General features: G+C 27.4%; 3 protein-coding genes across 3 annotated transcripts; all 3 read left to right on the top strand.

The window, feature by feature from the left end:
* The first annotated feature begins 6197 nt into the window (after positions 1-6197).
* On the top strand, positions 6198-7261 carry LOC111633326. The gene has a single exon (XM_023377875.1). It carries the CDS (start codon positions 6296-6298, stop codon positions 7259-7261), a length of 966 nt encoding a protein of 321 aa, XP_023233643.1. The 5' UTR covers positions 6198-6295.
* A 2611-nt stretch (positions 7262-9872) lies between these two features.
* On the top strand, positions 9873-11061 carry LOC111633327 (the record flags this gene model as incomplete). The annotated part of the gene is made up of 2 exons (XM_023377876.1): positions 9873-10943; positions 11053-11061. Coding segments are annotated over 2 exons (1080 nt in total), but the record flags the coding sequence as incomplete, so codon positions are not given.
* On the top strand, positions 11000-13465 carry LOC111633323. Its single transcript, XM_023377873.1, has one exon. The coding sequence runs from the start codon at positions 11076-11078 to the stop codon at positions 13257-13259; it is 2184 nt and encodes a 727-aa protein (XP_023233641.1). The 5' UTR covers positions 11000-11075; the 3' UTR covers positions 13260-13465.
* Positions 13466-17996: the final 4531 nt, after the last annotated feature.

Consider the following 17996-nt stretch of genomic DNA (forward strand, 5'->3'; position numbering starts at 1 on the left):
CGACTCATTCTGATACAAAAGCTGCTGTGTTGAAAGATTAAATAAAACTTTGCGAAATAAAATATATAGATTATTTACTTATCGTTTTTCTTATAAATATATCGATAAATTATCGGATATTGTGAAAAGTTATAATAATAGTTTTCATAGAAGTATCAAAATGTCTCCGTCAGAAGTTACCCCCTACATCATAGCTCTATTTTCGAAAAATTGTACGGTATAAAAAAACAGAATACGTTTAAATTTAATATTGGCGAGCTCGTTCGAATTTCGAAAATACGTAAAACATTTAGTCGAGGATACCTACCTAATTGAACAGAAGAAATATTTATTATTTACGATCGTTTTTCGTCTCATCCTCCGACGTATATATTGAAAGATTTAAATAACGAAATTTTGGAAGAAAGATTCTATACGAAAGAATTACAGAAGGTAACAAAATGATGCAGTCTGACTTTTTCGTCACTCTGATAAGCAACGCCAGCATGAAGTTATTCCTTGAAAATAAGCAGTTTCATTTTACTGTGAAAATGAGTCCACCTATTGATTTGCACAAGAAATGGGTAGTAGGTCTGAGCAAGGTTATTATTCCTAGAAATTGGTTCAACATATCTAATCATAATAACGATTATACTATTACTAAGCATAGAATTAGAAGAGATAAAATAACTGATGTAACACGTGAGATTCCATTAACTACAGGCGATGAAAATAAAGAAGGGACGCTTTTCCATTGGATAAACAAGAATATAGTTTCGTTAACAGGATCTAAGTTGGCAGAATTTGTTTTAGACAAGGATTATAAAAACGTAAAACTAAATTTGGAAGAGGGATTCGAGTTGAATGTTACAAAAGACCATGCTCACAAATTACTTTATTCATTAAATTTATCGACCAAAGATATAATATTTAAACAACAGAGTTCGAGTTTAATATTGCGAAAAGAGACTAAGCAATATCTATCAAATCCTATTTTTTACAAAGATCAGTTTATAACTTTAGTAGAAAAAAATTAAAAAGTTGTCGAAGAAATCGATGTAGAGGAAAAAACTTTTATTCCAATAGGGTTATATTCCTCTGTTGAAAAATTTCTCGGAATTTTTAAAAATATTAAATTAGCATTACTACCTAATAACAAAATCGTTTTAAAACTTCATAAAATATGACGAGTGAATTCGGAAACGAATTAAAAGATTTGTTAGAATTTAAAAAAGTAAATTTTTTGAAGGTGAATATGTGAGCGACTATCCAATCGAATTATCTGCCGGAATTTCAGAAATTTTTATTTATTCGAATATCGTTGCTTTTCATCGTGTTGGGGATATAACCGCTTTACTTTTAAGGGTTATACCTGTAATGGTGAAATAATCAGATCAAATAGTTAGGGTCTACCAATTACCTCTATATTTTTTTCTACGACGTAATTATATAGATACAATCGAAATCTAGCTGAGAACTGCTAGCGGAAAAGAAATCGTCTTTTTTGGAAGAAAGACATTATTAGTTTTATCCTTTAAACAGATATAAATGTTGGTATATTTTATTTATTAACGTTAGTTCGTCTTTGTGAAGTAGAAAATGAAGCTCGATCCTCGAGATTGTATTGATTATTACTGCAATCAAGCAGGAGGAACCGTACTGACACACGGGGTTTTATTATTTGCACAACAATTCCGACAATTCGGAAGAGGGACTTATTTTGCTGGACCGCAAATACAAAGAGGATACGAATTTTTGGAATTTATTTTGTAAATCTATTCCTATTCTTAGTAAAGTAGGAAAGTATCTAGGGGGTAAAGCTTTAAAATTTGCATCGAATGTCGGATCAGATGTAATTGGAGGGAATTCGTTTATAGAATCTACAAAAAATCGTATTAAAGATGTACGATCTGAAATTAAGTAAGAGGTGCTTAAAAAAGTACAGACGAAATCGGGTATAAAAAGAAAACGACGAAAAAGATTAACTCAGTCGGAAAAGAAGAAGAAATGAAAACTTAATGATATTTTCGGTAATTAAGAAACGATGAATGTCCATTCGTGTGGCTGCACCAATTCTGAATTAGATTTGTTTACGAATGTGGGAATCCAACTGGCTATAGACAATACGTATGAAGTCATAGCGCATCTTGTCGCTGCAATTAATAACAGTAGATCACCTATAGAGTTTCTTATATCGAGATTGGGTGACTATTATATGGATCTACATTCGATTTATCTATGTGTTCAAGAGAAAATCGTATAGAAAGATGGATCAAAGTTTGGCTCGGAAGAAAAAGTTACTCCTGTTAATTAATTTTTAAATAGTTTGTTTTCTCAGTGTACTGTGTTTTTAAATGACAAACCAGTAATTACGCAAATTAATTATTCGTATCGTGCTATATTAGATGCCTTGCTATTTAATTCGAAAGAAGTGCAAGAAACTTTTTTAACAAGCGCGTTATTTTTAAAAAATACTGCCTGACAAATGGATTCAATAAATACGTTAGATAAAAATAATACTAACTACAGATTAGTTAAAAGATTTAACATCAGCAAAGAAAGTAGAATAATAGATTTAATGGGACGTCTTTATATTGATTTAGCGAATCAGCCTAAGTTTCTGACGAACAATGTAGACCTAAGAATTAAATTGAAAAGATCTAAAGAAAATTTTGCACTAATTGCAAATAACGACCACTATAAAATTATTATTAAAAACGCTTCGCTGAAAATTAATAAAGTAGATGTTAGTTCGTCAATACAGATATAAATTGAAAAAGCGCTCCAAACCGGTATAATTAAATTACCGTTCTGTAGGACAGATGTTAAAGTCTTTACATTAACTAGCGGGATTCAGTCTACAAGTATATCAAACGTTGTTATTGGCCAACTACATTATAGAATAACTCTCGGATTAGTTCCTAATTCTGCATTTAATAGAAATGTGAAGCGTAATCCTTTTAATTTTAAAAATTATGATTTAAATTATATATGTTTATCAAAAGACAATCAAATGATTCATTCTAAACCCTATATTCCGGATTATAGCAATATAATTTATGCAAGAAATTTTATCTCGTTATTCGAAGATACCTAATGTATTCATCATCACAAATCTATGAATATATCGTACGACGAGTATCGAGACGGTTATACTTTATATTGTTTCGATCTTACCCCCAATAAATCAGGCTCCAAGTCTCACGTTAGTGTGAACGAGCTTGGAAACATTTCTGTGGAATTAAAGTTTTTGAAGGCAATACCAGTAACCATAAACGTTATTTGTTTGCTAGAATATAATAATACCTTAGAAATCGATCATTCACGAACTGTATTCGTCGATTATTAATGAATACCGTTACGTTGTGGAGATTAGCAGCGAGCGATCCAAAAATAAAAAGAAATTTTGGAGGAGTTTTTGCATCTGACGATCTACTGTTTCAAATTGGTAATAAACAATCTTTTATAATTAATTTAGATGAAAAAAATAAGCCCGGAAGTCATTGGGTATCGGTATTTTTTACGAAAGATAAAAATTCTTGCATTTATTACGATAGTTATGGATTAAAACCGAGGAAAGCGAGTATCATCAGATTTATAAAACGAAATTCAAAAAAATATTGTTGGAATAATATTATTCATCAAAGTTTGTTTTCCTTAAACTGTGGTTATTTCTGCTTATATTTTTTATATAAAATTAATAAAAATCTATGTTTATCAGAACTGCATGTAACAGATAAATTTTATAACAATCAATTTGTAAAAAATTTTGTTAAAAATAATTTTCATTTATCAAAACCGATTGTAATAACCAATAACCAGTGTTGTAATTCAATAAATAAATCTATTTAAAATATGAAAATTGTGTTTTTATTTACAAAACTTACTATTCATGTTCACTAAATTTCCAGCGTTCAATATTCCTCATTTTCTTTTATTACAAGCTGCTATTTGAACCTCGGGCAGTATTTATACTGATACAGGATTTTTCCTTAATAAACAAGTTATGCATTCACCCTGGCCTCACAAAATAGGTAACTGGATTTTTCTCCATTCGACTTGACAGGACATGTTAAGGGATTAGGTTAATCTATCATGTTTTTTATTTCGGAAAAAAAACGCCAATAATGATCTGATTTGGTGCAAATATTGAGCTGTTTTTATATATGAGTTAGGATTAGATATAATACCGATTATATCCAACAGAATTATGTACTTTTCAATACTTAAAATATTAAGAAGTTTTATTTAATACATACCTGTTTTCGAGGAAGAATTCTTATCCTCTGATGTAATGGTAACAGAGAGCAACGTAAGTCTTCTTTTTTATTATCTAGAGATTATATACGATTTAAGTTTTAAAAAAACGATTTGTTCTTAAAGAAAAATATGATTTTGTGATTGATATTGGCAGGTGAATTATGGTAAATATATATTTTAAAAAAAACGAATTATTGGACAGCGTTTTTTTTAAGAAAAATCTATTTTGTTAATTTTACTGATTTCTGTAGATAATATACAACTTGTTGCTAGTTTTTTTAAAAAAATATGATTGGTTCTTATAAGACTTAACTTTTTTTATCTGCTTACTTTTCTCAGTCGTTAGATCCACAATCAAATCTTGTCTTTTTGTTTTCACCACCTCTTTTGCTTATCAAAATCAAATTGTACAATTAGTTTAATTTTATTTAGGTTTTCATTATATCATCAATGATGTTTCTAATATTGTGAGTATAGAGAAACAAAACTGTCATAATATTTTTTTTTCTTAAAATCAAAAATCAAATTCTACAATTAGTCTAATTTTATTTAAGTTTTCATAATATCATTAATGATGTGACTAATATTATGAGTATAGAAAAACAAAAACTGTCATAATATAGTTTCTTAACAGAATTATTAGGCGAAAACATATGCGAAAAAACAGCTGTCCCCTAGTTTGAAGACACAGCTGGGGAAAAAAACAGCTGTTCCCCAGTTAAAAGACAAAAAACAGCTGTGCCCTTGTACCAAGTTAAAAGACAAAAAACATAGCTGTCCCTAGTTCAAAGATACAGCTGGGAAAAACAGGTGTGGTCCTAGTACTCCGGTTAGAAGACAAAAAACACAGCTGCGAAAAAAAAGAAACAGCTGTCTCACTGTGGTTGTTTGAAGACAAAAAACACAGCTTGGGAAAAACAGCTGTACCCTAGCACAGTAGTTAGAAGACAAAAACACAGTTGTCCAAGTTAAAAGACCCAGCTGCATTCCCACGATCTGGATAATAACTCTTCGAAGACAAGACAAAGAAGTAGCTGAAGATAAAAGCCGCTGAATTTTTCCAAAACTTCACTTATCGACCAACGTTTTTACCAAGAACCTCAATCATCGACCAACTTTACTACCAATAACTTCACTCATCGACCAAGAACTTCACTCATCATGTCCGACATCGGTAAGTAATTTTTTATTTTAATAATAATAATACCTACCTTAATTTAGATTATAATTTTTTTATAATCTAATTGTAGAATTTGATTTTGATTTTGAAAAAAAATAATAATAAAAGAGGTCCCAAGCCTAAAACAGCCGACAGTGGTGAAAACAAAAAGACAAGATTTGATTTGAATCTAACGGCTGAGAAAAGTAAGGAGATAAAAATTCCGGACTTTAAAATTAAGATGAGTGAATCTGAGAGAATTGAGATACAGAAATTTTAGTCAAATTTCTATGTATGTATGACAAAAAGTAAAGGATCATATCCTCCTAATAAATATAATATAAATGTAAAACATTTTAGCAAGTATAAACAAGCATTCAACGCAATGGGACAGCATTTGAAAGAATATACCAAATTTTAATAGTATGGTATAATGTTTTTATACAAATTATTGATTGTGTAATGATATAATGGTATAACAGTTTTTTAATATTTGCATAATGTTTTTTTATAATATAATGGTTTTATTCAATATTATTCATTGTGTGATGATATAATGGTTTAATACAAATTATTGATTGTGTAACGATTGGTGAAAACAAAAAAGACAAGATTTGATTTGGATCTAACGGCTGATAAAAGTGAACAGATAAAAATTCCAGACTTTAAAATTCAGATTAGCGAATCTGAAAGAATCGAGATACAAGAATTTCAGTCAAATTTCTATGTATGTATCACAAAAGTAACGGACCATATCCTTCTAATATAATATAGATGTAAAAGATTTTAGCAAGTATAAACAAGCATTCAACGCAATGGGACAGCATTTGGAGGAATATACCAAATTTTAATACAAATTATTGATTGTGTAATGATACTTTTTTTTTTAAAAAAAAAATGGTTTTTACATTTATATTAAGGAAAAAAGCTTTCAAAGGGTATGTCAGAAGTTATAGAGCATTTATCTCTAATTATACAGATCCTAGTATTTTATTTGAAAATGTTAGACATACTATTTATAATATTTTGACTAATGATGATTTAATTTCAAGGATGAAATTTTTATTAAATCTAAAGATAAAATTTATAAAATATTCAGAAAATGAAACTATTACGTATCAGGATGTGTTTTTCTCCAGTCGAGTAGAACATATTTTATCTCGGTATATGATCGATGAAAGGTTAACAAATGCTTTTGATACAATTTTAAACTTCATTGATCAGTTTATAAAAAACGGATCAGGGTGGATAATTAAGGAAATTATATTTTTAGATATTCATTTAGGAATTTATAAGGCTGAGAGTGGTGGATGTGGTAATATCATCCTACCAAAACATTTAATTAATAAGCGTTGTTTGTTGAATATTAAATGTAGTGATAATCAATGTTTTTTATACTGTATAATTGCTAGTTTGTATCCAAATACTAACAACAAAAATTCAATTTATTCGTACAGGAAATTTTTGAAATATTTAAATACAAATACCCTAAAATTTCCAGTAAATATTACAAATATTTTGTCATTCGAAAAAAATAATGGTTTAAAAATTCAGGTATTTGGATATGAAAAAAAAATAATTTATCTTATTTATATAAGTAAATATCAGTTTGAAAAAGAAATTAATTTGTTATTATATAAATTACATTATTTTCTAATTAGAAACTTCTACAGACTATTGTCAGAAGAATCAGGAATACGAAAATTTTGTAAACGATATCTTATAGGCTTTCAAAGAAGTCATACTTTAAACGAGCGAGTAAAATATGTTCTAATTTTAAATATCAGAAAGTTTCTACCCCAACTGGAGAAAGAGCGGTTGCTAAATTTACTAATTACGAGAAGCAATTATATCACCCGATAGTAATTTATTCTGATTTTGAATCGATTCTAGAAGGAGTTGCTGTAAATGCCGTAGATCTAAATTCTAGTTTCACTAAAACTATTCAGATTCATAAACCTATATGTTATTCTATCGTTATTATAGAAAATGATGATGATTTATTGTNGGACAGCGTTTTTTTTAAGAAAAATCTATTTTGTTAATTTTACTGATTTCTGTAGATAATATACAACTTGTTGCTAGTTTTTTTAAAAAAATATGATTGGTTCTTATAAGACTTAACTTTTTTTATCTGCTTACTTTTCTCAGTCGTTAGATCCACAATCAAATCTTGTCTTTTTGTTTTCACCACCTCTTTTGCTTATCAAAATCAAATTGTACAATTAGTTTAATTTTATTTAGGTTTTCATTATATCATCAATGATGTTTCTAATATTGTGAGTATAGAGAAACAAAACTGTCATAATATTTTTTTTTCTTAAAATCAAAAATCAAATTCTACAATTAGTCTAATTTTATTTAAGTTTTCATAATATCATTAATGATGTGACTAATATTATGAGTATAGAAAAACAAAAACTGTCATAATATAGTTTCTTAACAGAATTATTAGGCGAAAACATATGCGAAAAAACAGCTGTCCCCTAGTTTGAAGACACAGCTGGGGAAAAAAACAGCTGTTCCCCAGTTAAAAGACAAAAAACAGCTGTGCCCTTGTACCAAGTTAAAAGACAAAAAACATAGCTGTCCCTAGTTCAAAGATACAGCTGGGAAAAACAGGTGTGGTCCTAGTACTCCGGTTAGAAGACAAAAAACACAGCTGCGAAAAAAAAGAAACAGCTGTCTCACTGTGGTTGTTTGAAGACAAAAAACACAGCTTGGGAAAAACAGCTGTACCCTAGCACAGTAGTTAGAAGACAAAAACACAGTTGTCCAAGTTAAAAGACCCAGCTGCATTCCCACGATCTGGATAATAACTCTTCGAAGACAAGACAAAGAAGTAGCTGAAGATAAAAGCCGCTGAATTTTTCCAAAACTTCACTTATCGACCAACGTTTTTACCAAGAACCTCAATCATCGACCAACTTTACTACCAATAACTTCACTCATCGACCAAGAACTTCACTCATCATGTCCGACATCGGTAAGTAATTTTTTATTTTAATAATAATAATACCTACCTTAATTTAGATTATAATTTTTTTATAATCTAATTGTAGAATTTGATTTTGATTTTGAAAAAAAATAATAATAAAAGAGGTCCCAAGCCTAAAACAGCCGACAGTGGTGAAAACAAAAAGACAAGATTTGATTTGAATCTAACGGCTGAGAAAAGTAAGGAGATAAAAATTCCGGACTTTAAAATTAAGATGAGTGAATCTGAGAGAATTGAGATACAGAAATTTTAGTCAAATTTCTATGTATGTATGACAAAAAGTAAAGGATCATATCCTCCTAATAAATATAATATAAATGTAAAACATTTTAGCAAGTATAAACAAGCATTCAACGCAATGGGACAGCATTTGAAAGAATATACCAAATTTTAATAGTATGGTATAATGTTTTTATACAAATTATTGATTGTGTAATGATATAATGGTATAACAGTTTTTTAATATTTGCATAATGTTTTTTTATAATATAATGGTTTTATTCAATATTATTCATTGTGTGATGATATAATGGTTTAATACAAATTATTGATTGTGTAACGATTGGTGAAAACAAAAAAGACAAGATTTGATTTGGATCTAACGGCTGATAAAAGTGAACAGATAAAAATTCCAGACTTTAAAATTCAGATTAGCGAATCTGAAAGAATCGAGATACAAGAATTTCAGTCAAATTTCTATGTATGTATCACAAAAGTAACGGACCATATCCTTCTAATATAATATAGATGTAAAAGATTTTAGCAAGTATAAACAAGCATTCAACGCATTTGGAGGAATATACCAAATTTTAATAGTATGGTATAATGTTTTTATACAAATTATTGATTGTGTAATGATATAATGGTATAACAGTTTTTTAATATTTGCATAATGTTTTTTTATAATATAATGGTTTTATTCAATATTATTCATTGTGTGATGATATAATGGTTTAATACAAATTATTGATTGTGTAACGATTGGTGAAAACAAAAAAGACAAGATTTGATTTGGATCTAACGGCTGATAAAAGTGAACAGATAAAAATTCCAGACTTTAAAATTCAGATTAGCGAATCTGAAAGAATCGAGATACAAGAATTTCAGTCAAATTTCTATGTATGTATCACAAAAGTAACGGACCATATCCTTCTAATATAATATAGATGTAAAAGATTTTAGCAAGTATAAACAAGCATTCAACGCATTTAAAGGAATATACCAAATTTTAATAATATAGTATAATGCTTTTATACAAATTATTGATTGTGTAGTGATATAATGGTATAACAGTTTTAAAATATTTGCGTAATGTTTTTTTTATAATATAATGGTTTTATACAAAATTATTGATTGTGTGATGATATAATGGTTTTATACAAATTATTGATTGTGTAATGATATAATGGTATAACATTTTTTAAAAAAAATTCAGTGATGATATTCTAATTACGATTTTTTTTAAAAATGGTTTTTACATTTGTATTAAGAAAAAAAGCTTTCAAAGGGTATGTCACAAGTTATAGAGCATTTATCTCTAATTATACATATCCTAGTATTATATTTGAAAATATTAGACATACTATTTATAATATTGTGACTAATAATGATTTAATTTCGAGAATGAAAATTTTATTAAATCTAAAGATAAAATTTATAAAATATTCAGAAAATGAAACTATTACGTATCAGGATGTGTTTTTCTCCAGTCGAGTAGAACATATTTTATCTCGGTATATGATCGATGAAAGGTTAACAAATGCTTTTGATACAATTTTAAACTTCATTGATCAGTTTATAAAAAACGGATCAGGGTGGATAATTAAGGAAATTATATTTTTAGATATTCATTTAGGAATTTATAAGGCTGAGAGTGGTGGATGTGGTAATATCATCCTACCAAAACATTTAATTAATAAGCGTTGTTTGTTGAATATTAAATGTAGTGATAATCAATGTTTTTTATACTGCGTAATTGCTAGTTTGTATCCAAATACTAACAACAAAAATTCGATTTATTCGTACAGGAAATTTTTGAAATATTTAAATACAAATACCCTAAAATTTCCAGTAAATATTAAAAATATTCCATCATTTGAAAAAAATAATAGTTTAAAAATTCAAGTATTTGGATATGAAAAAAAAATAATTTATCCTATTTATATAAGTAAATATCAGTTCGAAAAAGAAATTAATTTGTTATTATATAAATCCCATTATTTTCTAATTAGAAATTTTAACAGACTATTGTCAGAAAAATCAGGAATACGAAAATTTTGTAAACGATGTCTTATAGGCTTTCAAAGAAGCCATACTTTAAATGAGCATGTGAAAATATGTTCTAATTATAAATATCAGAAAGTTTCTACCCCGACTGGAGAAAGAGCGGTTGCTAAATTTACTAATTACGAGAAGCAATTATATCACCCCATAGTAATTTATGCTGATTTTGAATCGATTCTAGAAGAAGTTGATGTAAACGCTGTAGATCTAAATTCTAGTTTCACTAAAACTATTCAGATTCATAAACCTATATGTTATTCTATCGTTATTATAGAAAATGATGATGATTTATTCTATTCTAATTTTTATTGTGGTAAAGATGCTGTTAAGCATTTTTTATTTGATATCCAGAATCAATTAAAATTTTTATTAGATAAAATAAATAGTTATGTAGAAATGAATGTGGATACTATTCCCGATAATTACGAACATCGGTGTCATATATGTGAGGAGGGGTTTAATTATGATGATATCAGAGTAAGAGATCACGATCACTTAACAGGTGATTTTCGCGGAATAGCTCATAACCATTGTAATTTAAATTATAGATTCAAAAAATTTATTCCTATTATACTACATAATTTTACAGGTTATGACTCCCATCTGATTTTCAAAAATATTCCTCCTAAACTATTTTCGAGAATTCAGATTATCCCAGTTAATTCAGAAAAATTTACTACGTTTACTTTAGATCATTTCAAATTTATAGACAGTTTCCAATTTTTAAATTCTTCGCTAACTACTTTAACAGAAAATTTAAAAAATGCAAATTATAATTTTCCTATTTTTAATCAATTTTTCTATAATAACGAAAATAAAAATTTATTAAAAAGGAAAGGAATTTTCCCATATTCTTATTTTAAAAATGAGGATATTTTATACGAGAAATGTTTACCCCCAAAAAAATATTTTTATAACGAATTATCTGGAGAAAATATTAGCGATGATGATTATGATCATGCAAAATTAGTTTGGAAAAAATTTCGTTGTAAAAATTTTAAAGATTATTTAAAATTATATCAATATGTTGACACTTTATTACTAGCTGATATATTCCAAAATTTTAGAAAATTAAGTTTAAAATATTATAATTTAGATCCAGTATATTTCATAACAGCTCCAGACTTAACATGGAATTGTGGATTAAAAATGACAAAAATTCAACTCGAATTATTTAAAGATATTAATATGTACCTTTTTATTGAACAAGCAATTCGCGGCGGAATTAGCCTAACTTCGAAAAGATTCGCGAGGGCCAACAATCCTCTAATTCCAGAAACCTATGATAAAAATCAACGACATAACTATATTATTTCGATAGATGCTAATAATCTCTACGGATTTGTGATGAGTTCTTATTTACCTGTAAATAATTTCAGATGGTTATCTGAGGATGAGATAAATGCTTTAGACATTTGTAATATTCCCGATAGGAATAATATAGGCTATATTTTAGAGGTTGATTTAAATTATCCACCAAATGTTCATGACCGCCATAATGACTTACCATTAGCTCCTAATCATACATATATTCCATTCGATTTATTATCAAATTATCAAAAATCGGTATTAACTAAATTAAATTTAAAATATAATAATAATAATAAGAAATTAATTCCAACTTTGTTTGATAAACAAAATTATGTAATTCATTATAGAAATTTAAAATTTTATTTAGAAGAGGGTTTAATATTAACTAAAATTCATCGAGTGCTTGCATTTAATCAAGAACCATGGCTTAGAGATTATGTATTGTTTAATAATAAAAAACGGCAGGAATCAACGAATGATTTCGATAAAAGTTTTTTCAAGTTAATGAACAACAGTTTTTTCGGTAAAACCTGTCAGAATGTGAGAAAGCGTTTAAATTTAAAAACAGCCATGACTGAAAATCAATGTCGAAAGTATTTATCTCACTCAGCTCTCGAAAATTTCCAAATTATTAATGATAATCTCACGATTTTTAAAATGAAAAAAATTAACTTATGTTTGGATAAACCGATTTATATAGGATTTTGTGTATTAGAATTAAGTAAATTGCATATGTATCAAATATTTTATAAAATATTTAAAAATAAATATGGTGAAAATGTGAATTTGTTATATACAGATACTGATTCACTAACACTTCAAATTTATACGAATAATTTATATAATGACTTTAAATCATTTCCAGATATTTTTGATTTCAGCAACTACCCTAACACACATGAATTATTTGATGTAACAAATAAAAATAAGCTTGGATATTTTAAAGACGAGACAGCGTCTAAACCTATAATAGAATTTTGTTCATTAAAACCGAAAATGTATTCGTATATTTTCGATAATCAAAATAAAAAAACAGCTAAAGGAATTAAAAAATCTGTTGTTAAAACCTTTAACCACGAAAAATATAAAGAAGTTTTATTTAATACTGAGCTATTAAGACATCAGCAGTATGGTATTAAAAGTAAAAACCATATTGTAACAACATATCTTCAGAATAAAATATCACTCTCCCCGTTTTACGACAAAAAATTTATTTCTGATAATGGTATAGATGTGATATCGTTCGGACATTATACTTTTTATATTTAAATTCTTCCAGATTCTCTGATATCATCTCCCCCCCAATACGGTTACATATTATTGTACAAGAGGAAACGAAATTCAAAAACTTGTTTAATACATGGTGTTTCGAGTAAAACATATCGTTGTTTAAAACAAGCTGTAAATAAAGCTGGATTATTTAAATTACCAAATAATAAGAAATACTTTTGTAAATTTTTTGTATTGACTAACCAGATAACAATGATGTTATGTAATAATAATTTTATAAAATGTGGTTGTTCTAACTGTAATCATACTTTAAAAAAAAAATGTTGTAACCAATTACATTGCTTATTTATATAAAAATAAAACTATATCCTAATACCGAGTTTTTTTTTATAGAATTCAAACACATTACACCACTCGAATGGGAAAAGTTTTTGAGTTTACCGATGGACGAAAATAATATCAAACGTTTTAAAAACTATATTAAATGGGAAATTATAAGCCAAAAAACTGATTTAAGCTGAGGGTTCATTTCCGAATTCGCTGATAATTTAAACTTGGAACTAATGTGGAAAAATTATATATTTACTACTACATTTATCGAAAAACATATTAAATACGCTAAATGGAATATAATTTCTGAACACCAATTATTAGATGAAAAATTCATGGATAAGTTTTCGAACTATCTTAATTGGGATAAAATAGCAAAATTTCAACTTTTTTCTGATAATTTTATTAAGAAATATATTGATAAATTAAATATGAGAATAGTTTTAAANTTTCTTGTAAAGTTGTAATTATTTTAATTATTTTTATTTCCAAACTGATTTTAACCAGTTCTATAGTAAGGTAACATTCCAATAGACAATATGCAAAGCTTTTTTTCAGTTTACAGCAGTATTTATTACACAAAATTTAAGTTAAGCTTAACATGCCGATCTTGCCCCGATCTCCCCTATATATGTGACGAGTTATGATTTTTTACGAAACTGTAATGTCAAAAAAGGGCTTTGTTACTGAATTAAAATAATTAATTAATCGATTTTTAAATATGTATTTTCATGTAATTATATTCTTGAAAAATACTTAATTAAATGTTTTTGAAGTATTCATTTATTAATATTAATATGCGTGTGTCTTGAATTGGGATTGAGGAATGAAAAATACTTTTTATAAAAGGGTCGTAAATTGAAAAGATAGGAATCTTTGATCAGAATTTAAGAAAAAATAAAAAATACCAAAAAATGCTTATCTTATAAGCTCTTTGAAAGATGTCTGTTCTCTATTAAAGAACTGTGTTAACAGCGAACAGACACTCATCTTTTGAAGCAGTGTATGATTACGATTTATGCGGGTGTTATTTTTTTTAGACCGAATGAGTAATCATCTCATAAAAATAAATCAAAATTTGCCAATTCATAAGTAATATTTGAAACTGTAAAAAATTATAGGCTATATACATAAAAACTTAATCTTATTAAGATAAAATAAATTTACAATGTTGGTGGTATTTACCAAAGATTAATAAAAGTAAAGTGAAATTCTTGAAATTTAACAAAAATTTACTTGCACAGTAAAGTAAAAATTTATAAGTACCCTTTTAATATTCACTAAAATGTTTTAAATTGGCGATCAATTTTATAATCGCGTAAAAATTAAAATATGCTATATGTTCTCTTACAGGAAAAACCGTATAAATTACGATCGCATTATGCATAAAATAAATATTTTTGTAAAATAAAAGTACGAAAATTTCCTTATTTTTATTATTTGTTATTAAGCGATCCGCTTAATAACAAATCCTTAAGTAAAAGGATTATTCATGCTAAATTGTACATCGGACATAAAATTGGTTGCATGCAATTTAAAGAATTAAAAAAATACTACAATGTCTGATAAATATTCTACAAATCGTGTCGCTATATTAAAAATAATAATTATATTTATATTTAAAAAATGTGTTTTGGTTATACTACAGTTCAGGATGTATTAATGTTTGAATGTAGAATCATATGGAACAGTCGAATTATTTTTATGGAACATTCCGACATTACTTACAATTTTTTCCGTACTACTGTCTTTAACGTTTGCGTGTAGACAAGCATTTTCTGAACTGAATATTAGGATATCGCAAAGTAATATATAGTGAAATATAATTGATCTGAGGAAATATTAACTCGATCGCAAGCAGTCACGAAAAAACTTCGAAGTATATTTATTTAGCTATATAGCCTATAATCAAACATATTAGGATTTTGACAAAATTCGATATGAATTTTAATTAATTCCGATGAATTAAGGTTAAATTTGTTCTCATTAACTCTTTAAAATTAATTGGAAAAAAGCTTTCAATCATCAAGTCTGTGTGTATCTTTTTTCAAATATTAACTTAAAATTGTTTATAATTTTTGAACAGATTCAGTTTATCATCTTATTTGATAAAGTAAGTGGCTCCGAAAGCTATAAAAATCAAGTTATAAGTAAAGATTATCAATAGCTGAACAATTAGATTAATTTTTTCTCTATTAGGGTAAATTTAAAATATTGAATGTATGGAAAACGTCATGTATTCACGAAGTAGGCGTAAAAGATTTTTTTGAGAAATATGTTTCTTTAACATTTTCATTATATTTTTTTACTATTGAACACAAGACTGTGTTATTATTAAAACACTTGGCGTTTATCCACTTTATTCAGTTGATACGGGCACTTTTACACGTTTCGGGCGTATAGCCGNCAAATCATTTTTTAAAACTTAAAACGTATGTAAAGTCTAGAAAATAAAAATATAGTCTCATTCTGTCTCTGTTAGAAGCAAGAATGATAAAGGGCGGGAAGTTCAAACAAAAGAAAGTAGCATTGGGGTTCCAAGACTTATTTCAGGGTACAAATTTGTAAAGATTTTCTCCCAAAAATAATTCTGTTAAGAAAAAAATATAACAGTTTTCTCTATACTAGCGATATTAGTAAGATCATTGATGATATAATGAAATCTTATAAGAACCAATCATATTTTCTTTTTTTTTAAAAAAAAAACAGCAACAAGTTGTATAATATCTAGAAAGATCAGTAAAAAAAAAAAATATTTACCATAATTCGCTTGCCAATATCAATCACTAACACAAAATCACATTTTCTTAAAGAACAAATCATTTTTTAAAACTTAAAACGTATGTAAAGTCTAGAAAATAAAAATATAGTCTCATTCTGTCTCTGTTAGAAGCAAGAATGATGAAGGCGCGAAGTTCAAACAAAGGAAAGTAGCATGGGGTCCCAAGACTTATTTCAGGGTACAAATTTGTATTACAGGAGGGAAGTTTCGAATTTTTTTAGAAAAAACCTTCTTATCGTTTTATATTATTAAATTCTTATACAAATTAAATATAATCTACATTGTATAAGTCTTTATTTCGATATAATTCGAAAAAAAAAAAATAAATAAATAAAATAAAATTGTAATACAAGGGGGCGCTCGAGTTTCGAATTTTTTTAAAAAAACTCGTGTTATCGATTTATATTATTAAATTCTTATACAAATTAAATATAATCTACACCGTATAAGTCTTTATTTCGATATTATTCGAAAAAATTTTTTATTAATTTCAAAAAAAAAATTTTTTATAAATTTTTTTTTGAAAAAATTGTGTTATATATATTTTTTTATATACTAATTAATTTTTGTACTTCAGAATGTATCAAACGCATACTACTACTAAGCAGTGTTGAAATTAACTAACATATTTTGAATAAGAGTACTATGCTACGACTCGTTCTAACCCCGAAAAATTAAGATTCAGGTGGAATTTTACCAGGATTCTCACCGTGCTGTTCTGACAGTACGGTGAGAATCAGGTGTGCTGAAGGGGTCTTCTCTTCACCACTTCAGCGCGAGAAAACGTTCTCCTTATCCGTAAAGTATGGAAAAATTAAAAAAAGAAACTAAAATAATAATTTTACTTTCGAATCTAATATAAGAAAAATCATTTGCACTTACAACGAAAATATGAGCTTGAAATCAATCAGTAACATGTTAAGTAGATGCGTCAAGATACAAAGAAATACTTACTCTGTCATATCCCATAGTTACAAATTTTCCTTTTAAACTCTCGGATTTATACATCTTCGTAACATTGTATTCATTACAAACAGATGATTTATCCACATTACACTAGAAAATAATTAAAATATAATTACTTACAAGTTGTATGTACCCTATTTTATACGTAAGTAGCAAATGAGCCCCGCGTTACTCCGGCAAACGATTTGAATGATTTGATAAATATTGTACGTTTGGAAATTAAGTTATTCCTATCAAAAACAAAAAATCGCATTTAAAATGGTACAGTAGAAGCCTTCTTTCAAATTAAGCCTTAAAACTCTCCCTGTTCTTAGTGTGCATTTTTATGACGTACCCTAACTGTGTACCAAATTTCATCTCTTTAGATTCAGCGGTTTGCTCTGGGCGATGACGAATCAGTCAATCAGTCAAGACATGTAATTTTATATATATAGATGTTACAGACAATCACATATTGCAATTAAATTTACTAGATGGTTACATGATCAGATTGTCCACTGTCCTGAATATCCAGACGTGATACCAATTCATAAACATTTACGGAAGTTATGCAGCTATTTTTCTAGCTCTTTCCACCCTGATGGCACTAAGATGGCCTTTTTATACCAAGCCGATTATGGCTTTAGCACGTCAGAATGGCCGGGTGTTGAAAAATGAAACTCAGTATGCCCGAAACTTAATCATTCTCCGAAAAGTTT

This window comes from Centruroides sculpturatus, unplaced genomic scaffold (assembly GCF_000671375.1).
Source record: "Centruroides sculpturatus isolate CEXI.00-Female unplaced genomic scaffold, Cexi_2.0 scaffold655, whole genome shotgun sequence".
Lineage (NCBI taxonomy): Eukaryota > Metazoa > Arthropoda > Arachnida > Scorpiones > Buthidae > Centruroides > Centruroides sculpturatus.